Source organism: Nicotiana sylvestris, chromosome 8, assembly GCF_000393655.2.
Source record: "Nicotiana sylvestris chromosome 8, ASM39365v2, whole genome shotgun sequence".
Lineage (NCBI taxonomy): Eukaryota > Viridiplantae > Streptophyta > Magnoliopsida > Solanales > Solanaceae > Nicotiana > Nicotiana sylvestris.
The window spans coordinates 178,240,659-178,265,574 of NC_091064.1; the positions used below are offsets into that span (position 1 = coordinate 178,240,659).

The 24,916-nt window shown below is 36.7% G+C and overlaps 1 protein-coding gene and 1 pseudogene across 1 annotated transcript; both read left to right on the plus strand.

Moving 5' to 3' along the window:
- Positions 1–12,672: 12,672 nt before the first annotated feature.
- LOC104244358 (mechanosensitive ion channel protein 10-like) lies at positions 12,673–16,246 on the plus strand (annotated as a pseudogene).
- Positions 16,247–22,779: 6,533 nt separating this feature from the next.
- Positions 22,780–23,414, plus strand: LOC104233313 (uncharacterized). Its single transcript, XM_009786702.2, has one exon. The coding sequence runs from the start codon at positions 22,926–22,928 to the stop codon at positions 23,283–23,285; it is 360 nt and encodes a 119-aa protein (XP_009785004.1). The 5' UTR covers positions 22,780–22,925; the 3' UTR covers positions 23,286–23,414.
- The last annotated feature ends 1,502 nt before the right edge of the window (positions 23,415–24,916 follow it).

Sequence of the window (24,916 nt, forward strand, 5' to 3'; positions counted from 1 at the left end):
ATACACATTTAAAGATTTGTTTGGTTTAGTGCACCTCGAATCTAATAGATGGACTTAGTTGATTACTTTACAAGGCTAAGAGGATTCCTATTTTCTTCTTTCAATTAAGTGTTCAAACTGAGTTCTAGTAGCCAACGGATTGATAATGAATTTGAACTAAATGTTATTGACGTTGAAGGGGCCTAAATCCATGTCAGGACCTATTAAATGGAAGATCGCATATGATGGTTCTGCATGAGCAATTGGCCCAGCAGAGGCCCAGATCGCAAACACCAAAAAATAGGCGAATGGTCGAGCCTCTGGACATGCAGAACATCAGAATTATTTGCAATGTTGATGTGGGTCTAGTCCCCATCTTAAATCTGGGCTCAAAGAGAGCCCAATACCATGTTGCAATAGCTCCAATTCCCTGATTTCTAAAGGACTTAAGCTGGGCCCAAAAGAAGGCCCAATTTTGCAAAGGCGAACAGGGACTCAAGATCGAGTCCCTATAGCCACATAACTAGCGCACAAGCAAGGAATAGATGGTTCCAAATTGTCCCCAAACTATTCTGCTCAAAATGGCTATGACATCCATTTAGCTTCTGAACTTGATCGTTTTCGAAGGACAGAACAGATAACACAAAAAAAAACGGAAACTGTAATCATCCTATAATCATGCAGTACATCATTAGACAATTCTGCTTTCTTGTACAGCCATGTTAATCAAATAAATTCAAACCAGCCCCAAAATGACATTAACCCTTGACAGATATGAAACAAACATGCTTAGCGTGAGCTTAAACTTTTAGTATAATAATTCCATGGCTCACTTGTCAAAACAAAGATTCAACAACATGCAAGCTATATGATTGAACTTCAACTCAACGTAAACCATCCACATGCTTGTACATTCCCAGAATTAAATTAACGAGCACACACACACAGATTTTTGCAAGACATTAACAACATAAAAGAGGGGAGAAGGGCTGCCCTACTAGACAGAATATAAGATTGTATTCAGGACATTACAGAAATGAATAAAATAGAAGAGTAAGCTCAAAAGACAACTTGTATCTATGGTATTTCACACTCAAATACAAGTTTGCATTGCACATGTTGTATATAGTTCCAAGAGGTACCTGGATTTTAAAACAAAACAGAAATTGATGGTTCAGCAGCAGAACAACAACAGCAATGGTGTTAGCCCAGAAATAGCCAAAGAAAACCAGCTTTGAGCCAAGTTTGAACCAGCAGATAAGATTCAATCATCCAAACACTAACTTCAGTCACTCGATGGAGTAGCAAACCTCAAGACAACTCGACTTTAACCCATATTAGAACCAACTGACCAGAAAATTGACTTAACACCAAGAAAACCTCAAAAATCACCAAAGAAATTAATGAAACAATGTTATTCTAAGATTTTCAGCCCTTTTCCCTCTCCTCTCAGAATTTTTAGCTATTGAAGTCTATGAAATAGTAAAATTATGCAGCTTCTATATCTTCTGGATTTCCGGCTCTCAAAAACTCTCTTGGGTCTGCCTTGAAAGGAAAGAAATGATGCCTTTATAGGCAAGTTACTAGGGCAGCCTTGCAGATTTGTTTTTACCTTTTTAGTCCCTTTTTAAATCTTCTTTTAGCTTAAAAGTCCCTCACTTATTGGCTTGTTACTCGAGTTATATTATTAAAAGTCTGAAATTCACAAAGAAACCCTCACTAGAAACTTCCAAATCAGTTACACTAAAGATTCTTTATGCCAATTCCCTAGACTACCCCCACCTAGACTTCCCAAGTTGCCCCTGAACCCCTGTTAATATACTAGATAGACTGAATGGGCTATGGGTCAATTTGACCCAGCTGTTCAGCCCCAAATAAAATGGAATAGACCCAAAATCCAACCCTCAAGATCAAAAATCTATTCGGCCCAACTAGCAATTATCTAATTAACAAGTTGAAAACACCAAATAACACAGGACAATTAAAGCTTTAGCCTAAATAATTTACTAACTAAACTTAACCAAACTAACAATTTTAAAACTAATCTGATTACAACCTAACTATACTAACTAAAAACAAGACTCCAATTACTCATGCATGAATAAATAAACTGCGGAACAAATGAAGAATGATTCAAGAAGAGGAATTGAAACAAAAACCCGAAAAATAAATGGAGAACAGATTAAACCAGGAGAAGAAAAGAAGAATACCTAAAAAGAGTTTAGAAAATGAAAGAGGGGGCCTGGGTCTTCAGATCCTCAGATTTTCCGGACAAACCTGATGTTAATCGTGTGTTCTTACGAAGAACACACGAACAAAATCGGATTCAACACGAAATTTCGCCAAAACTTGACTTGGGGATTTCTGCGGTTCATTTCAGATCTAAGATTCGAGGAGCTATGGCAATATTCGAGGGAAACCAATCAGGGATTTGGAATGAGGGGGGTTTAGTGGTCATGGGGTGTTATTTTGGTGGTGAACGGAGGCGGCGGCGCTGGCGAGTGTGGTGGAAAAGGGGGCGGCGGGTTAGGGTTTCGGAGTGTTTCTGAGGAGAGAATAGGGGGGTGAAGGAGACGAATGAGAGGGGGGTGGGGCTGATTTCCGACACTTAAATACTAATGTTGAACCAGTTCCGGACCGTTTGATCAACTGAGATCAACGGTCCGGATAAACAAGACTGAAGTAGTGTCGTTTTAATTTGGGGGGGAATGGACCGGGCAATGGGGCGGGTTTGGGCCGGTTTGGGGCGAGGAATTCGTTTGGGCTGGGTACCTTTAGACCAAAATTTGGCCCAATTTCTAGTCTCTTTCACAAATTGTCCAAAATTCTTTTTCCTTTTCTCTTTTCTTTTGTTTTCAAAATTAAAAAAAAAAAACTAAATAACAATTTACAAAATAATTAACTCCTAATTACTAATATTAACTAACCAAATTAAAGGACCAACTAACCTAAATTCCAAAATTAAAACTAAAGTAAACTATTTTTGAGACTTTTCTTTTTTATAAAAATTAATGACTAATTAATTTCTAAAATGCAAAATTAACTCCTAAATGCACATGCACATATATTTTGTATTTTTCACTAATTAAAATGCACAAACAAAAATGCAAACAATTAACAGAAAATATCACAAAAATCCACGAAATTGCAAACACTGAAAGAAATTATTTGTTTTGAATTTATGGGAGTAATTCATATAGGGCAAAAATCACATGCTCACAATAGGCAGATTATTAAAAGTTGATGCATGCACCTCTACTGCTGTACGAGGAAGATACACACGTTTGTGTATGGAGCTATCACTTCACCGTCCAGTCCAGCCCTTCCTTTTCATAGGAAATCACGCACAATTAATTTTCTACGAAGGAGAGAATCTACTCTGCAAATCTTGTAGCATTCTAGGTCACTCTACAAGACAATGTCAGCACAAATTAATTAACTATCAAGACAACTCTACAGTTTCAACCAATTTGGAGGGAATTACTGCTACGGTTGCTCTATATAAAACAATCCCAATGGATAAGGAATGGCACACTGTCAACTTCAAGAATAAAAGGAAGGGTCCATCTCTTAAAAAAGACAACTTCATCCCAACAACCCATGAAGCAAAAGCAAGTACAGATATAACAGTCCGTATTTTTTATGCTAATTCAGGTGAGTATCTTAACATCCAAGTTCTTAAATAAAAGTCCAAGGAACTAATATCTACAAATACACCCAAAACAATTGACACTCTAAATCAATTCAATGAAAAATCTGCTAATCTTTATGGCCTATCAATGGAAAACCAGTTTTCTCTTCTAAATGGTCAGCACATGGTTTTGTAGAATACCCCCCCCCCCCAATGATAATATTAAAAAACTAATAATATTAATAATCTATCTTCTATGACTAATTCCCACGTGGATTCCCCTCCTTTTAACAGCTCAATGGCATGCACTCTACCAATGATCACCTCTACCCTAATGATCTCCCTAATAACCCTATGGATATCACTAAGCCACAGGATCCATGTCCATCTATCTCCCTAAACCTGCCTATTACTAACACTAATAAAACGTCTTCTACTCACCAAATTCTTTTACATGAATCCAATGGGCCACCACATTTATCCAACCAAGATGCCCAAACCTTACAAATGGCCAATACTTATCAACACGTGCCATCATGCAAATCTGAAGAAATCTCTAATATAAACCTACGCTATCCCACTCCACAAACATGCAAGTAGAAACTCCAATCATCACCCTAACTCCAACCCCTATACTAACCTCTGAAACCCCTTTCACTACCCAAGGCTCCACTACTATAAACCTTTACTCCAACTTAAACAATGCCAAGGATCCTTCTCACCTTGAGACGTAGGTCTCATCTGATACAAATACTCAGACACCACAGAGCCCAAACAATGGCAAATCTCTCACCATTCCCTCCTCAAATGCCCAACCCTCCGACCTACTACGTTCAAACTCCACTACCTCAAAATCACCAACCCCTTTCATGGCTAGAACTGGGCCTGATGGGTCATGCTATCACTCTCAACATGATCATAGAAGGTCAGGAGACAGTGATAGTCCTTCAAAACTCCAACTACTTAGCTTAACTAGTTTCGGAGGGCATGCAACTTGTGATGAACAACTACTTGAACCATGTTTGGATCAACAATGTCCTCAACCCTCTAGCTCCAAACATGAACGCTGATTTGATCAACATGATGAGAGCCCAGTGGAGCCTTACACACCACTTCAATCCCATTTCTCTACAAAACATATCCATGGACATTCCCTTCTTTCCCCCAGAAAATATAGTCATCCTCAATCCTGTGTTCATACCTTGGGATTCGTAGAACAATCGAGTCCCAAACAATGATCCACCCCCTCAGATGCCACCATAACACCCACCCATGCCTCATCATCCACCACCAATGGCATAACAACCACCAGTCCACTCCCCTCCACCATTAGTGCCAGAACAAGGCCCAGAAGAACCAATGGTGGAAGAACAAAAAGATGTTGTCAACCTGATACCGGAATCACTAGTTGTAATTTCAAACCTAAATGAAGTAAAGGTTTTTCTCTTCACGGAGATGCAAGAGCAGAGGCAAATTCTCAGTTGTCCACCAGCACTCTTCAAATGCTCAATGGACATCCGTCCCCCTCAGGATCCAACTGTAGTCCCATGCAATGATCCTTATTCCCTTTATAAGGAGGAACCCAGTGAGGGGGAGGACAGTAGTGGAAAACGGGAATCATCCAGCCATGAATATCAACATGAATCGAGCCACTAATTTTATAATCTAAAACATTAGGAGAGAAAAAAATGATAACTTCTGCAGAAACTTTAGGGATTGGTTGACACCCACAAACCTTGCATGGCTACTCTTCTTGAAACCAGGATGTCTTCTCATCTCTTTCTTCTAAATGAATTTGGTTTTCCGACATGATCGAAGTTCCGGCAGATGGTCAAGCAGGAGGTATGGTGGTTCTATGGGATAACACCATCGTCACTATACATAGCTTTGTTAGAAGGGATCAAGAAATTCATGCAATGATAGAGGTACTCCCTTTACGTAGAATCTTGTTATTTACCTCCATTTATGCTAGTACTAATAGGTCCTTCCGTAATATTCTTTGGAATAATCTTCAATCAACTTTTGAGAACTATAAAGGCCTTTGGTTAGTAGGAGGCGATTTTAATGATGTTATGTCAACAAACGAAAAATTTGGTGGCAATCCTATAAACCGGAATCGTGCTAATTTCCTCTAAAATTGTTTAAATAATTGTCAACTAATGGACCTAGGCTTTAAGGGGTGCAAATACATTTGGTCTAACCATAGGAAAAGTAGTAAAAGTATAATTATGGATCGCCTTGATAAAATTTTTGCTAATGAAGAATGGCTTAGTTTATTTCTTAAAGTCTCCATAATACACCTACCAAAAACCTACTCAGATCATAACCCCCTCTTAGTTGAACTTATCCCTAAAACTTCTTCCCATCCTCCAAGCCATTTAGACTAGAAACAATTTGGTGTAGCCACCCTCAATTTAGAGACATTGTTAAGGAAAGCTGGAGAAGTAACAATTTATGTAGTGCTACAAATATCTTTATTAAAAAATTCAATCTTGAAAGTCTCACACTTTTGGTGATATTTTTTTTAAAAAAAGGTAAGATACTTGCTAGACTTCAAAGAATCCAACAATCCCCTAATTATTCATATAACACTTTTCTTCAAACCTTAGAGGTCCAACTAAAAGATGAATACAATATTATCCTCCGAATGGAAGAGGACTATTGGAAACTACGGACTAGGATTATTTAGATTAATGAGGGTGACGCTACTACAAAAAAATTTCACATATCCGCTACCAATAGAAGAAGAAGGAACAAAATAGTCTCTTTTCAAAATAGTAATGGTGACTGGATTGACGATCAAGCCTCCATTCAAAATCATGTTTTCACCAATTTCCAATCACTGTTCACAACTGATCACTCAAAAACAAATTGGCTAAGTATTAAAAATGACCCTACCAATTGTTGATCTCCCATCCTTAGACAGACCTCTTTGCACAAAAGAAGTTAAGGATACCCTCTTTGCTTTTAAACCCTTCAAGGCACCCAGGCCGGAAGGCTTATATCCCTTCTTTTATCAGAAATATTGGGATATTGTTGGCCGCTCAGTACTCAAATTCTGCCACAATGTCTTCCATACACAATTTATTTCTAACCTTGTTAATAACACCCTGTTATGCTTAATTTTTAAATTTTCCAACGCTAATAATATAAAAAAAATGAGACACATAGGTTTGTGTAATACTAGCTACAAGCTCATTACTAAGATCATAGCTAACACGATCAAACCCTTTCTCCCACACTTGATTAGCCCTTTCCAATCCAGTTTCATCAAAAATAGGAGAGCTTGTGATAACACTATTATTATTCAAGAGCTCCTTCATTACTTCCGAACTATGAAAGGGTCTAAAATTAATATGATCTTAAAAATTGATCTGGAAAAGGCTAGAATGATCCTTTATCTATCGTACTCTTCGCTACTTCAACTTTCCTCCATCAATAACTCGTCTTATTATGAGCTGCATTTCCACTAGCAACATAATAGTTTTAGTTAATGGGAGTGTCACAAATATTTTTAGCCCTAGTAAGGGAATTAGACAAGGAGACCCTCTATCTCCCTATATTTTCATCATAAGTCTAAAAATGCTCTCTCGTATGATCTCCCATAAAGTTGATACTCTTTATTGGGACCCCGTTAGTATATTAGAAATAAAAGTCCATCCTTATCTCATCTCTTTTTTGTTGATGACCTAACCTTGATTTCAAAGGCCAATGACAAAAGTTGCGCATGTATCTCTGATTGTTTAAAATCATTTTGTTCTTTATCAGGACAAAAAATAAACTACAATAAGTTTAAAATTATTTTTTCAAACAAATGCCTAATGAAAAGGCCAAGCATTACGCCAATCTTATTGGCCTTAAAATATCAAAGAATTTTGGGAAATATCTTGGCTTTCCTATGCTCCATCGCCATCCCAAACCAAAGGATTTTCAATTTATTATTGATAACATGCAAACCAAGCTTGCTAGTTGGAAAACTAATTTTTTTCATATTGCGGGGAGAACTACGTTAGCCCACTCTACCATTAATGTCATCCCTAACTAAATTATACAATATACCTTACTACCCACTAAGATTCATAAACATATTGATAAAATCCAACGGGACTTTATTTGGGGATCTACTAAAGAAAAGAAGAAGCTTCACCTCATTAATTGGAAAACCATCACCACCCCTAAGGAATTTGGTGGGCTTGGAATAAGGGCAGCTAAAGATAAAAATCTTGCTATGTTAATGGGTCTCTCTTGGCACCGAATCTCACAAATCAACTCTCCTTGGGCTAAAACATTGGCCTGCTCCTATTCCTCATGCAAGCACACAATCTATACCTCCTTTGTATGGAAAAGTATCCTTAAAGGGTGGTATTACTGTAACAAAGGCATTCTTTGGATTCCTAACAAAAATTCTAACATTGATATCTCGAACTCAAGATGGATTCCATCCATGCCATGCCTTAGAAACTGTATAGATGGTCCCCTCAATAAAGGTGATCTCTCCATCAAAATAACTGATCTTATTGCTAATAATACTTGGAACCTAAGCAAATTTTCTTTCAATCTTCCAGATCCCATCCAAAGACAGATTAATACAATTCCTCTCTCTTTAACCCAAAATCACAAAGATATTGTTATCTGGGAAAATAGTGGAAGTGGTCTTTTCAACACAACTTCTTGCTATACCATCATTAGTAATCTTCAACATAATAGGAAAAACTTAAATAGATTTGGAAATAAACTGCCCCAACAAGATCAAATACTTCATGTGGCTGGTTTTACACAATAAACTCCCCACAAGATCCTACTTAGCTTATATTGAGATTAATATTGACAAACAATGCACAACGTGTCGAGAGGCAGATGAGACTATCGAGCACATCTTTTTACACTGCCCTTTCGTTCTCAAGTTTTGGCAAACCTTAGCTATTCACCACATTCCAAAAAACACAAATGAACATTGGTTACTCGCCATTAAAATTTTAAACCATGGTTTGCCCAACCTCCCAATTACTTGGGATGATTCTTTGCTTTTGCCTTATGGGGCATCTGGCTTAACAGAAACAACAATATCCACAATAATATAACCCTTGTTTTAAAAGTCAAAACTATGATCAACCACACCTTAGAATACAAGTTCTTTGCCGAAAATGAAATTGGCATGCATGCCCAAAAAAATATTAAGGTTCAGTGGCATAAGCCTCCGAGAAATTGGCACAAACTCAATATTGATGGTGCTTTTAAAAAAGGATCAGCCGCTATAGAAGGAGTCTTCAGAACTAGTTCAGGAGACTGGACCATGGGTTTCAGCCAACAAGTCCATGTTGTGACCATCCTACACTCAGAGCTTCTAGCTCTCCAAACAGGTCTCACAATAGCAAAATAGAATGGACTCTACCCACTTGAAGTAGAAACTGATTCTACTGAGATAATGCAGGTATTAACAACAAATCATGATATTTTTAATGATATTATACACTCTTGTAGATTGTTAGTGCCCCAAAAGAAGGAGGAGATGGTGATCAGACATAATTTCCGTCAAGGAAATATGGTGGCACACATGCTAGCCAAGGAAGCCTCTAATCAATCCAGAATCAGGAAACTATCAATTTTTGCTACACCTCCACCTATCGTTATGCAACAACTTTCTCTAGATAAGCTTGGTTGTTCTCCTTTTATTAAACACCTCTCAGAAGGTGCATATAATCTGTTAGCTAGTCTTGGGAACTTATGTGTCCACCAAGAGACACAAAGGGTCTGTAATATTATGAACAATATTTAATCTTAATAACGGTATCTATCTTCTCAAAAAAAAAACTTGAGCGTGATGGATTATTATATGCAGCGAAAGCAATACTATTATCAAAGTCACATGTAATCTCGATAATTAGTATAAACAGGATTTCACGGATTACCTCTTGAAGCGTGAACAAAGCTCCTCTATCATGTGAGCCTCTAATTCCACAGCAACTCAATGAAATTACCACCACTCGCAGGATCACGATCTCCGAACGTTCCACGATCTTCTACTGTATTACTCAAATAATATCAGAAAATAGTAATTTCGTGTTGGTGAAATTTTCTCGAAAAAATAGCTGAAAATTCGGCAACCTTGTTCTTCTACCTGTATGTGGAAAACCTTATGTATTTATAACACAAGTTTTATGGGCTAAAATCCTTTCTTTCCACCAGAAAAGGGATTCCTTTATTTCCTATTGTTTAGGCACAACATGGACCACATAATTTAATTAACAAGACTTCCAATTACGGAATTAATTTCTAATTTTCAAAATTAATATCAACTATAATTAACTACGAATTATTCCACTAAAAATTCGTAATTACACTCCTTATTCATTTTCTAAATTCATCCATTAAATCTTATTTACCTCCCCGTGTTAAGATTCAGATACTAATCAATTAAATTAAATTACTGACAATTTAATTTATTGATTATTGTTTTAGGCTTGCGCTTAACTTATTTCATATGTCGGATACAAAATTCACCGGTCGGGTTTACACATGAAAAACTTATAAGCTTTCATAAAGATGTATCATCAATCTCTAAACCGAGATATGGATTCCATCAGCTAACTATTATTTTGCCAATATATATTATTATTATTATTATCCAATTTACTAGACATTTTGACCCACGAAAGAATCTCGCCTTTTAATAAATCAAAACAATAATAATATACAAAACTAACAATAATTATATCAAAATTAAGAGTATAAGTACATTTAATGGCTAGAGAGTTTATTTTATTAAGTCAGTATAAAATATTTATCTCTACTTAGCCCGTTCAATATATACAAAATGTACTAGCATAAGAAGTTGGAATTAAATCATTCTCATAATCAAGATAAATTAAATTTTATTTTGTGCTACAATCACCCATGATGGTTTGTCCAATTAAATCATTAGATTGTGAACTCAAATTTTATGCTTATAAGAACCGATGATTTAATCTTTCGTGTATAAGCTAAACTTTATATACTAAATCATCTACTATATAAGCAAATGACACCGACTAATATATGACCTATTTAAAACTTTATTAAAATCGAATAAACAATTATTTCATAATAAATACTATACCTAAACCAAACTCATAATTAATAATATATATATCCCAATTTACTAGGCATATTGACCCACAAAAAAATTTCGTCTTTTAATAAATCAAAACAATAATAATATATACAGTTAATAATACTCTCTTACCTCACCCATTACCCGATCCTAAAACCCCCCACCTAACGTAACCCCTCACCAGACACGACCTCTCACTGCTCACCTCTCCAACTTTCTCTCTTTTCTTCCCTCACCTCATACCAAAATCGCTGGAACCCATGGCATGTCAATGAAAAATTTCACCGGGCGCACTAATCTCCACGGTACTGGATCTCCTCTTCGTCTCCCTTCTCCTTCTTCATGTTTCATCATTCAACAACTCCGTTCCACCAAACCAGCAACGGAACCAGCGAAACTCGCCGGAAAAATCACAAGGCCACCACGACTGACTACCTCTACTCTCTCACTATTTTTCCTCTTCTTTATTTTCATCCAGCACGAAGGCCTGCGAGTTATACAGATCTTGATTAAAAAATGGCCAAAACATCCCTGCCTTTATCCATTTTCTCTTTCTTATTTGCAAGTTGTAATATCTAAAAAAAAAATAGGAGGTTCCGCTACTTTTTGAACTTGCCGGAAAACGAAAACCTTAAATGGTGAAAGAGATGGATCCATATTTGGTGGAATATTGGAGTGGGATCGATCTGCAACTTTACTGATTTTGTACTTATCAGACCCAGTGGTGCACCTAAAGCTATTTTGGCCTTGAGGGGAACACTTCTAAAAAGCCCGACAATGAGAAGGGATATCGAGGATGATCTCCGCTTCTTAGCCCGGGAAAGTTTGAAAGGATCTGTTAGACTTCATGGATCTGTTTGTTAGAGTTTTGTTAGGTGGAGGGTTTAGGGTCGGATAAGAGGAATCATGTATTTTAAATTGGGGATGAGTCAATTGAGTCTTGTAGTGCCACGTGATCAGCCGTCTAAATTAGGGATAGATTTGAACGAAAGTATAATGGCAGGGACACAATTGACAAAATAGTATAAGGGTATACTTTTAAATAATATTTGATAGTGCGCACTTTGACCTTTTTCTATAAATTATATTAATCTTGTGCTACAATCATCCATGCTGGTTTGTCCAATTCCATCGTTAGATTATGAACTCAAACTTTATATTTATAAGAACCGATGATTTAATCTTTCATGTATAAGCTAAACTTTATACACTAAATCATCTACTATATAAGCAAAGGACACAAACTAATATATGATCTATTTAAAACTTTATTAAAACTAAATAAATAATTATTTAATAATAAATATTATATCTATACCAAACTCATGGTTAATAGTATATATCCAAACAATCTCTCAATTAGACTTTTAACTATGACAATTGTTAGAATATACTATATCCAAACGCATGATTAATAGTATATGTCCCAGTGAGGCGATCAAGATATTGATGAACCAGGTTACCTCCGTGTGTGTGAGCCTGTTTTGTTAAACGTTGGTTTGGTTAGGTACAAGCATTGAATTTGTAGTGTCATAGTAGTACTTTGGTACTTAATGTTTGCAAATACTCCGTCCATCAGTTTCAATTTAGATGCACACTTTTCTTATTAGTCTGTCCAAAAAAGAATAACACATATTTATAATTGGAAATAATTCAACTTTAAACTTTTTCTTTTACCCATTTTAAGAAGTTTTTGTAACCACGCAAATGACACGACCCCATAAAGTTTTTACCTAAAACTTTTAAGACCATAAATTTTTAAAAGTATTTCTTCTCTCCGTGTCGAATCAATCTAACTCATCTAAATTGAAATGGAGGGAGTATTCAAATTCTCTTCATTATTGCAATGTGTGATTCTTTCAATAATCATAAATGCCACAACCAAGTAAAAGGTACACATTTATTGTGAAATTGAACTACGAATGATCAAGACGTGTTACATGTTGTCTTCTCTCTATTTCTTTAGGTTTTTTGATGTTTAACTTGGGTGGAATGGATACAAATGGTAAAGTTGCAAAATTTAGTGGGGAGATAAGCATGGCAGAGAACAAGAAAACCCCCCTGTGGTGAAGTGGTTGTCATGATCTCTGGAGATCAAAAGGATTCTAAAAGTCCTGTTGCACCAAAATCAACAGTCCAAGTCAGTGATTCCTCACCTGAAATTGCAAGGTATAGCCCAAGCCCAAGCTCCAACAAACCACCCAAAATCCCCACCACTGAAACTCTCACTCGACGAAAATCCCTTGCAAGATGTACGTATTCGAAACCCAAATCAAGATTCGGCGAACAATCTGTACCAATAGGAATGTATCTAATCACGCTTCTCCTACTGCTAAAATGGGTTCCAGTAGTACATTTAAAGATGAGGAGATATATAAGAAAGTGAACTCAAGGAATAAGTTGAAGTATAACAGAGTTAAAGCAAAAGTGCTGATTCAATGGCTGCTATTTCTTTGCCTTTTAGGTTGTTTACTTGCTAGTTTACTGGTAAAAAAGTTCCAAAATTGGAAGCTTTGGGATTTGAGGATCTGGAAGTGGATTGTCCTTGTTATGGTGACCTTTAGTGGCATGCTGGTTACTAAATGGTTTATACATTTTGTTGCCTTGTTGATAGAATTGAACTTTTTGTTGAGGAAGAAGGTGTTGTATTTTGTCTTTTGTTTAAAGAAAAGTGTTCAAGTCTGCATTTGGTTTAGCTTGGTTCTTCTCACATGGGTTCTGCTCTTCTCAAACGAGGAACGGTCGCGTACCGCTGAGATGGTTACTAATTTTATTACCTGGACTATTACAGCTTTGCTTATTGGTGCATTCTTGTGGCTCTTGAAGACTTTGCTGCTAAAGATTTTGGCTGCCTCTTTCCACGTAAACACATTCTTTGACCGGATTCAAGAGTCAATGTTTCATCAATATATTCTACTGAGTCTAACAGGACTCCCAGTTATGGAGTCTGCTCAGATGTCGGGGAGATCAAACAGTGCCTCCGGTCAATTTAGTTTCGCAGAACAAAGAAGGGAAAAGATGGGAAGGAAAATAAAGAAAAGGCAGTGATTGATATCAATAAACTTCATCAGATGAAGCGAGAAAAGGTCTCTGCATGGACCATGAAAACGTTAATTGATGTAATATCTAACTCAGGACTTTCCACTATCTCTGGCTCGCTCGGTGAGAATGACTATTATGCAGGTGGTGAGCAAGCAGATAAGGAGATCAACAATGAGGAGGAAGCAATTGCTGCTGCCTATCACATTCTCAGGAATGTTGCATCGCCCGGTTCCTGGTAAGAAAACACTGGCATTTTAAACATGGCTTTTGATGTTTTAATTTGTCACATTTCGACTAAATGTAAGCAAGTGTTATCCCTCTTGATTCAGATTCATTTTTTTTTGGATGTCTAGGTACATTGATGAGTATGACCTTACGAGATTCTTGATTAAAGAAGAGGTCGATATTGTGTTCCCCATGATAGATGTGGCAGAAACTGGACAGATTGATAGGAAATCATTGACGGAATGGGTGGTATGCTCACAACTTACTCATTTTCCTAGATTATGCCTGGCAAACCGATATAAAAGAATCTAAATCAGATTTGGTTACTAGAAAAACTTTAGGCATGATTTAAACTAGATCCATTTCGTCTGATATTTAATTGCCAACATGATGCAGAATATTAGGATCTAGAAATTAAAAGTAATTCTAGACATTTTTCTGGTGATTAGGGGAGCACAATTAGGGCTCTCCTTCTGAGACAGTCGTGGAATGAGTATTTGGCACATTTGTCCTTTTTGGCATATCAGGTTAAGGTTTATCAAGGACGAAGAGCTCTATCGCATGCTTTGAATGATACAAAAACTGCTGTGAAGCAATTGAACAAGATCGTGACATGCATTCTGGTTGTCATAATAATCATCATTTAGCTCCTTTTGGTGGGGATAGCGACTACTAAAGTGATTGTCTTTCTGTCGTCACAACTCGTGGTTGCTGCTTTTATTTTTGGGAATACTTGCAAGACTATATTTGAAGCTTTTATATTCGTATTTGTGATGCATCCTTTTGATGTTGGTGATCGATGTGTCATTGATGGTGTTCAGGTAATGTCTGCTAATTGCATCTTCTTGCTGTTTTGCATTTTCTTTATTGATTCACACTTTTATCTTGCAAATTGCAGATGATTGTTGAAGAAATGAATATCCTGACCACAGTATTCTTGAGGTTTGATAACGAAAAGATATACTACCCAAATTCAGTTTTGGCCGTCAAGCCAATCAGCAATTTCTACAGAAGTCCTGATATGGGTGATGCCTTTGAGTTTTCCGTTGATTACAGGACACCTGTGGAAAAGATAGGAGCTCTAAAAGAGAAAACAAAGAAGTAAGTAGAAAATTCTTCTCTTCTTTTTCCGGTATTTGTAGTCTATTATCCCTGGAAATTTATTAGGACAAAAGCACAGCATTCAAAATTAAAGATATGACTTCTGCAGCAATTTGTAAGATACTTCTTGATGTGGCTTTAGCGAATCCAAAAGTTAAAATAGTCTAGCTAGAATCTGAAAATTAGCTGTTGAACATTCATCTAAAACCTTAGCTTTCTCGAAATGTTAAAAGCTGGGGTTTATTACGACAACTAGGGGCCTGTCCAAGCCCCGAGCCTAACTTAGTGCAGTTGGATCCTACATATGTCCAAGTCCTCCCTATGGGTCGAGAGAGATACAGGTAGATGTTAAGGCGGAGTAGGATTCTTTCTGATTACTGAAACACCTTGAATTTAAAATTTGGCTTAGGCTTTATTCTCCAACATATACCATGAATTTGGAATTTGAGCTCAGGCTTTATTCTACATGAGCAGTCAGTTTAAAGTTTAGACATTGAGAAAGCATATTACAGTTTGAACACGAGTCGTTGACCAGTATTCTTTTCATGGAAAAACTTATTAACCTGTTCAAAGACAATGCAAACTCTCAACTACGTGATGGTAGATAAGGATACTTATGTATAAGTTTTGCCCTATACCTTGTAATATCATTCGTTTTTCACTCAAGTTTTTTATTTTTCACCTTTCTTCTTGTTGAATTATCAGGTACTTGGAGAAAACTCCCCAATATTGGCATCCAATCACAACGTGGTGGTGAAGGAGATTGAAAATATGAACAAAATCAAAATGGTACTCTATTTCAATTATACTATGAACTTTCAAAACTTTTGTGAAATGAACAGACAAGAACTGAGCTGATCCTCGAAATGAAGAAAATGTTTGACGAGCTTAATATAAAATACGATCTTCTTCCCCAGGAAGTTCATCTTCTCGATCAAAGAGCAGTAAGTGTTAAATTTGGCAAAGTCCCACATCGGTGGGTTAGCCATTTGGTTAGGAAATTTTCCCTATAAAAGAAGGCCTAATGTTTAGGATTTAAACACACCTCTCATTTGCCTTCTCATCTGTTTAAGGCATTTGTATCTTCTCTCTTTAGTATTATTTCACTTGTATTTTTGGAGTGGAATAAAATATTGGTTGTGTCCGAGGAGTAGGCAAAATTAGCCGAACCTCGTAAATTCTGGTGTTTCCTTTATTGTTGTTTTATTGTCTTATTTATTATTTGGTGGCTGTCATAATTTTTGGTATAGTAGTTGTGACTTATTCACACTATATACATTTGGCTTCCGCAACAATTGGTATCAGAGCCAAGGTACTGTCTAAGTATGCTCTGTGGTTGCAGCATAGTCTGATCTTCCACATCAGAAAAGATTTATCTTGGTAACTGAGTCAAGGTTCTGTCTGAGTATGCTCTGTGGTTGCAGCTTAGTCTGATCTTCCACACCAGAAAGGAAATAATCTTGATTTGTGTCGTCAGCTATTAAATAATATTTGTGTCAAAGATGGGAGACAATAAACAAGAAGAATCTACATCAAGTGTCAACAATACGTCATCATTGGCATCTTCGCTTATGACAAGAATTGTGTCAAATGCGAAATTTGCGGTCGAAATATTTGACGGGTCCGGACATTTTGGGATGTGACAAGGCGAGGTTCTAGATGTCATTTTTCAACAAGGGCTAGATCTGGTCATTGAAGAAAAGAAACCAGATGTTATTGGAGAAGAAGATTGGAGAATTATCAACCGTGTTGCTTGCGGTACCATTCGATCCTACCTTGCTAGAGAGTAGAAATATCCATACACAAAGGAAACTTCTGCAAGTAAATTATGGAAAGCACTGGAGGATAAATTTTTGAAGAAAAACAGTCAAAATAAATTGTACATGAAGAAGAGACTGTTTCACTTCACCTATGTTCCTGGTACCACGATGAATGAACATATCACCAGTTTCAATAAGTTGGTCACAGATTTGCAAAATATGGATACAACTTATGATGATGGTGACTTGGCCTTGATGTTGTTGGCGTCACTTCCTGATGAGTACGAGCACCTTGAAACTACTCTACTCCATGGAAATGACGAAGTTTCTCTCAGAGAAGTTTGTTCGGCTTTGTACAGCTATGAACAAAGAAAGCGAGAAAAACAGAAGGGCGGAGAAGGAGAAGCACTATTTGTGAGGGGTCGTCCTCAAAGTCAAATGAGGACAAAGAAGGGAAGATCCAAGTCAAGATCCAGACCCAGCAAAGATGAATGTGCCTTTTGTCGAGAAAAAGGGCACTGGAAGAAAGACTGTCCGAAGCTGAAGAATAAGGCCAAACATAACAATGGAAAGGCCATTATGGATTCAAATGTAGCTGATTGTGATGATTCAGACTTCTCATTAGTTACAACAGAGTCATTAACATCATCAGACATATGGTTGATGGACTCGGCTTGTAGCCATCATATGTGTCCCAACAGGGACTGGTTTGTGGAATTTCAAGAAGGAGAATATGGAGTCATCCACACAGCGGATAACAGCCCTCTTACCTCATATGGCATTGGTTCAATACGATTAAGGAACCATGATGGAATGATCAGAACATTAACAGATGTTCGATATGTACCGGATTTGAAGAAGAATCTCATCTCTGTGGGAGCCCTGGAATCAAAAGGGTTTAAAATCATTGCAGAAAATGGAGTGATGAGAGTATGTTCCGGTGCACTAGTGGTAATGAAGGCTAATCGGAAGAATAATAATATGTACCGCTATTGTGGCAGTACAGTTATTGGGACAGCGACAGTGACATCCAGTGACGACAAAGAGGCAGAAGCAACCAAGCTATGGCACATGCGCTTGGGACATGCTGGAGGAAAATCCTTGAAAACTCTATCAGATCAAGGATTGTTAAAAGGAGTCAAGGCTTGCAACTTGGAGTTTTGTGAGCATTGTGTCAAAGGGAAACAGACAAGGGTTAAATTTGGTACAGCGATCCATAATACTAAAGGCATTTTGGATTATGTACACTCTGATGTTTGGGGTCCTTCCAAAACACCTTCATTGGGTGGGAAGCACTATTTTGTAACCTTTGTTGATGATTTTTCTCGAAGAGTGTGGGTGTATACAATGAAAAACAAAGATGAAGTGCTGGGAATTTTTCTCAAATGGAAGACGATGGTGGAGAATCAAACAGGCAGGAGGATCAAGTGTATTCGCACAGACAATGGAGGTGAATACAAAAATGATCATTTCAATAAGGTCTGTGAAAATGATGGCATCGTCCGACACTTCACTGTTAGACATACACCACAACAGAATGGAGTGGCAGAACGTATGAACCGGACCTTGCTGGAGAAGGTACGGTGTATGTTGTCCAATGCTGGCTTGGGCAAAGAATTTTGGGCTGAGGCAGTTACATATGCATGCCACCTCATTAATCGCTTACCATCTGCTGCTATTGATGGCAAGACACCATTTGAAAAATGGTATGGAAAGCCTGCTGTAGATTATGACTCTTTGCACGTGTTTGGCTCAACTGCATATTATCATGTGACAGAGTCAAAATTGGATCCAAGGGCAAAGAAGGCTATTTTTATGGGAATTACTTCTGGAGTCAAAGGATATCGCTTATGGTGTCCTATGACAAAGAAAGTAATATTCAGCAGGGATGTTACCTTTGATGAATCTGCTATGGTAAATAAGGTAACAGAAGATACCAAACAAAATGAAGGTGCTTCTAAGCAGGTGGAGTTTGAGGGAAAATTTATTTTTCCTACACAAGAAGCAGATGAGGAAACAAATGAAGATTACCCTCTGGAAGGAGAGCCAGTAGAGGAGATTCCAACTCAGGAACCTCAACAACAACTTGAATCAATAGCAACCAGCAGGCCAAAAAGAACAATAACGAAACCTGTTCGTCTCATAGAGACGGTTGCTTGTGCAACCTCAATTGTAGCTGATGATGTTCCTACTACTTATAAAGACGCTGTCCAAAGTTCAGAAGAAGATAAGTGGAGGATTGCCATGAATGATGAAATACAGTCCCTTCATCAGAATCATACATGGAGATTGGCCAATCTCCCGAAGGGAAAGAAAGCAATTGGGTGCAAATGGGTATTTGCAAAGAAGGAAGGATTTCCTAACCAAGTAGATGTTCGCTACAAAGCAAGATTGGTGGCCAAAGGATATGCTCAAAAGGAGGGAATTGATTACAATGAAGTGTTTTCTCCAGTTGTAAAACATTCCTCCATTAGAATTATGTTGGCTTTGGTAGCACAATTGGATTTGGAACTAGTTCAGATGGATGTAAAAACTGCGTTTTTACATGGAAACTTGGAGGAGGAAATCTACATGACTCAGCCAGAAGGATTCAAAGTTGCTGGAAAAGAAAATATGGTGTGCAAACTTGAAAAATCGTTGTACGGATTGAAACAATCTTCTAGACAATGGTACAAGCGATTTGACGAGTTTATGTTGCGGCAAGGGTACAAGAGAAGCAAATACGATCATTGTGTGTATTTGCACAAGCTTAAAGATGGTTCCTTTGTATATCTTCTCCTATATGTTGATGATATGTTGATAGCTTCCAAGAATTCGGAAGAAATTGATAAGTTGAAGATTCAACTGAAGAAGGAGTTCGAGATGAAGGATTTGGGTGAGGCAAAGAAAATTCTTGGCATGGAGATAATAAGAGATAGACGTTCAAAGAAACTCTGTTTATCTCAAAACGAATATTTGAAGAGAGTACTTCAACGTTTTGGCATAGATGACAAGACTAAGCCAGTTAGTACTCCACTTGCTCCTCATTTTAAGCTGAGTACTACTATGTCGCCAAAGGATGAAGTTGAACGAGAGTATATGTCAAAGGTACCATAAGCAAATGTTGTTGGTAGCTTGATGTATGCAATGGTCTGTACGAGACCTGACATTTCACAAGCTGTTGGAGTTATTAGCAGATATATGCATAATCCAGGAAAGGAGCATTGGCAAGCTGTGAAGTGGATTCTACGGTATATTCATAATACTGTAGATGTCGGGTTAGTTTTTGAGCAGGAAGATAATCAGTCTGTAATTGGATATTGTGACTCAGATTTTGCGGGTGATCTGGACAAACGAAGATCAACTACTGGTTATGTGTTTACTTTTGCAAAGGCACCAGTTAGTTGGAAGTCTACTTTGCAGTCAACAGTTGCTTTGTCTACAACAGAGGCAGAGTATATGGCTATTACAGAGGCTGTGAAGGAGGCAATTTGGCTTCAAGGATTGCTAAAGGAGCTTGGTGTTGAACAAAAAGGTATCACAATTTTTGTGATAGTCAAAGTGCTATTCAATTAGCGAAGAACCAAGTTTATCATGCAAGGACGAAGCACATTGATGTTCGGTATCATTTTGTACGAGAAATCATAGAAGAAGGTGGAGTCACGATGAAGAAAATTCATACTACAGAGAATCCTGCTGATATGCTGACAAAAGTGGTGACTGCGGTCAAGTTTCAACATTGTTTGGATTTGATCAACATTGTTGAACACTGAAGATTGAAGATGAAGACACAACCAAAATTTGTTATTGAGAGAAGATTGAAGATGTGGAATTTTGCCAAGGTGGAGATTTGTTGAATTTGGCAAAGTCCCACATCGGTGGGTTAGCCATTTGGTTGGGAAATTTTCCCTATAAAAGAAGGCCTAATGTTTAGGATTTAAACACACCTCTCATTTGCCTTCTCATCTGTTTAAGGCATTTGTATCTTCTCTCTTTAGTATTATTTCACTTGTATTTTTGGAGTAGAATAAAATATTGGTTGTGTCCGAGGAGTCGGCAAAATTAGCCGAACCTCGTAAATTCTGGTGTTTCCTTTATTGTTATTTTATTGTCTTATTTATTATTTGGTGGCTGTCATAATTTTTGGTATAGTAATTGTGACTTATTCACACTATATACATTTGGCTTCCGCAACAGTAAGTGGGAACACTAGATGACTTTATCTTCAGTTCACAAATACGAGTAATTTTAGTATGTGTTGCTTCCACCGCAATAGGTTTTTCTTATACATTTGTTTGACCAATGAACTAAGAAGATGAAGTTTAACATCCGACTCTGCACTGCTGAAAGTTCTGTGTACTACATTAAATAATATTTGTAACATAAAAGTTTCATCTGCAAACATTTTGTGTGCAAGTGGCCATTTGTGCAAGAAATAATTCTTTGTGATGTTTTAATATTGGAAAATCTTGTGTGCTTCAGTGTTTTATGTTACAGAGCCACATATTCTTTCACCTTCTACCTTAGCTTCTCTTTAATGTTTCAGATTCTCTTTTTGATATGGATGACAAAACGCCAACAGCAAACTTAGCCCTTGCGGTGAACTTGTTTGAATTAAAAAGCCAGTTTGAAAGTTTTTATCTACATATTTTGTATTTGTAGCATTTTGGCGATGACAATTGACATAGCTAAGTGGTAAGGCAAAGGATTGCAAATCCTTTTCTTCCAGAGTTAAAATCATTCTCCCAAAAAAAGAAAATTCCCCCTTTTTCCCGACAATTATTTCTAACAGCTAGAGAACATTTCACAAAATGCGCTTTAACAATAAGTGAGATCTTTGAAATTCAATTAGAACTGTATTGCATTTGGTGGGTAAGATATAAAATTCTTGTGTGAGTGTAAATTTTAGTCGAGTAGTCAAAGTGAAAATTGTTTTCACAACCTGCTAGTTTAAAGACTATAATTGAACAAGTATCAAGTGTATTTAGTTGTCTTACCTGAGACTTGGGTGTATATATCCAAAATTTGTATTTTGTAATGCATCTGTTGAGCAAGTTCCTCCTATTGCCTTACCATCGTTGTTGTCTCAACGTTTATGGTTATTTTCCAATTTGAATTTTTGTCTCAGTTCCAATCACAAACTTATATCTATGCACCTCATGCTATAAGTTAAATTACATTATTATTGTATAAGTTCTTTACAATGTTGGTACGTATAATTAATCCAATTATAATGTCAAATATGAATTTTTTATGAATAAATTTTACTACAAGTTATACTCATCAAAAAAGATAGTACAGTGAATAAGCCACTTAATTTTTTTTTTTTTTTTATGATGCCTACATTTTTCTTTACCAATGACTAATGGGCTGCTAATTTTTCATTTATCTTGGTTGAAATTTAAATTGGTTTTGTTTTTATGTGAATATCTTAAAATCTCTATACTAAACTATTGAACCATATTGTCGCACTCTTGGCTATTCACGAATGATACTCTTTCATTTCACGCGTGGGTGACAAAATTGTTAAAAGAAAACCGTTAACCACTCGTATTATCCACTGAAAATGGATTGTATAACAAACTTTTTAAAAACGGGTCAAATATGAATAAGAACCGTATTATCCATTTAGAAAGTAGATAATCAATAGATAACTAAGGGGTCTAACTTTTACATTTATAAAGTCTCAAATTGAGAGTTCCTCAAGTTAGGGAGATTAAGAATTCTTCCAAAAGTGATCATATGCAAGAAGTCATGGATAATATAATTATCCATATTATCTGCCGGTTAAACCGTTTTTTATCCGTATTAAATATGGTTAAGTCGAATAATTTATCCATTTTCGACCCGAATCATATCTCGCCCGCCCGCCCGTTTGACACTCATAATTCCACCATATGAGACTCATCAAATCTTGCTGGATAACATTATCCCCTATAAGATGGCTTAGAAGTTGCCACGTAGGACAACATTAGATTGCCACGTAGGCAGAAAATCTCCACTCTCCACCTCTCATTTCTCCTTTACCCTATGCAAAAACCTTTCTTTCCTCCTCTGTTCCATTATCTCTGAGAAATCTTGAAGAAAGAAAGATCAGAAGAAAAAAAAAGGAAAAAAAATGGCTTCAGTTTGCATGGCTATGCCAGTGACCAAAGCAAGCCAAAAGAGGGTTACACCAACCTCAGATGCTTTCTTTAAGCCATTGCCAGTGAATCCATCAAAGGCAGTGTTTGTGAACAAAGTCTCAAAATCAAAGCTTGAAATATCAGCTTCATTGAAGGAGAAGGCAATTACTGGACTAACAGCAGCTGCTTTGACAGCTTCAATGGTGGTGCCAGATGTAGCTCAGGCTGCTGAAGGACTTTCACCATCTTTGAAGAATTTCTTGCTCAGCATAGTGTCAGGTGGGGTTGTGCTTACTGCCATTATTGGAGCTATTGTTGGTGTTTCCAACTTTGATCCTGTTAAGAGAAGTTAATTTAAGCCTTTCAAATGTCATGATAAATCTGTTAAGTTTCTTTGTAAACTCTCTCTGATTTCTAGTTTGTATTACTGTATGTGCTAATACTCTTTATCAATGAATTTAAAGTATTTTGAATTCAAGAAATGATGACGTCAAACTGTGTTCATATTATATTGCTAGTATTACAGTAAGTGCAACCAAGTTGAGAGGTCATCAATTTGTGATTCTGTATTTCCAATTTGTGATCTTTCTCTGTTTCTGATTAGATTTTATATGTTCACAGTGTAAATGAACGGTTAATTATATATAATCGTTCATAAAGAGTAAGATTAGTAACTAAAAGTTAAGGCTTATTACCTATTACAACATGTTGAGTATCACTGACACTGTAGGGGTCGTTTGGTTGGAATACGATTTATACTGGTATAAGTTATGCCGGTATAACTTATATTGGGATAAGTTATGCTGGGATTGTTGTTTATTCATTGTATAAGTTATGCCGGTATAACTTATATTGGGATAAGTTATGCTGGGATTGTTGTTTATTCATTGTTTGGCATGTTGTATTAAGAATGACAATTGTATAATTTCTAAGAAGAAGATATAAGTTATACCGGTGCTAATTACCCCACATTCTATAAGGTATAAGTTATTCCAGTGTTAAAATTACACCGGGATAACTTATACCTGGTTTGCTAACCAAACAGAGTATTAAGGTGGTATTAAATTTTTCTTTATACCTTCTTATACCTCATACCAAACGACCCCTAAAAACTTTATTTATACTTGCAGCATATATAAGTTAAATCGTTCTTGATGTTACACCCTTAGTTTTAATGGATGCGTTGGTCTGAGGAGGGATAGGATATTAATATGAATCGCTTGCAATATCTGGAATCACTTGGTCTAATCATACTCAAGTCTTAAAATGGAGTACTCAGGAGTGGTTGTGTAAACACTTTAATAGTAGATATAGAATGAGGAAAATGTAAAGGATGGCCTGTAAATGTCTGAAAGTTGGAACATGAGGCGCAAAACAACCTCATCAAGGCTAACCTAGGTTGCTCACAGAAACTTACTGTGAAACCAAAATGAACTTATGGATACAAAATAAATAAGGATTCTTAGAGTTTAGTGCACGTGTATGAGGTCCAAACGTGCAATTTTATATACCGATACTTGTTCTTCTAGTGTTAATACAGTTAAGGAGAGTGTTGGAGAAGAACCAGAATAATGTTCGATCTTGTTTCTAGATTGAGTAGAGAAAGGATATATAAAGTTCCTTCTCTTCCTCTTATGTATCTAGATAAATCTCCATAAGAAAGGGACAATTTTTGTGTAGTTTGTGATTGGATGCAGTTGTTAAGATCTTTTATAGAATAAATCTTATTGTCTCTTGTTTCTCGGGTTTCAAACATTTCCTGAGAGTAGACCAGTTTGGGAGGGACTGTACTACCACTATATACAGTGCTTGGAGACTGGTTGATTGATTCAGTTTGATGATTATGCATCTTGTTAGTGGAATTAAGTGTAAAATATAGTTTTATTCTAGCAATAAGACTCTTTCCATAATCGCCGAAAAGTTGTCTACAAAATACAACTCATGAAACTTTAATCTAGCTTAATTTGCAGCAGATAATCAAACA

What these genes read in the sequence shown, in the direction of transcription:
- LOC104233313 (XM_009786702.2), top strand. Translation starts at nt 22,926, where the DNA reads ATGGCTTCAGTTTGCATGGCTATGCCAGTGACCAAAGCAAGCCAAAAG.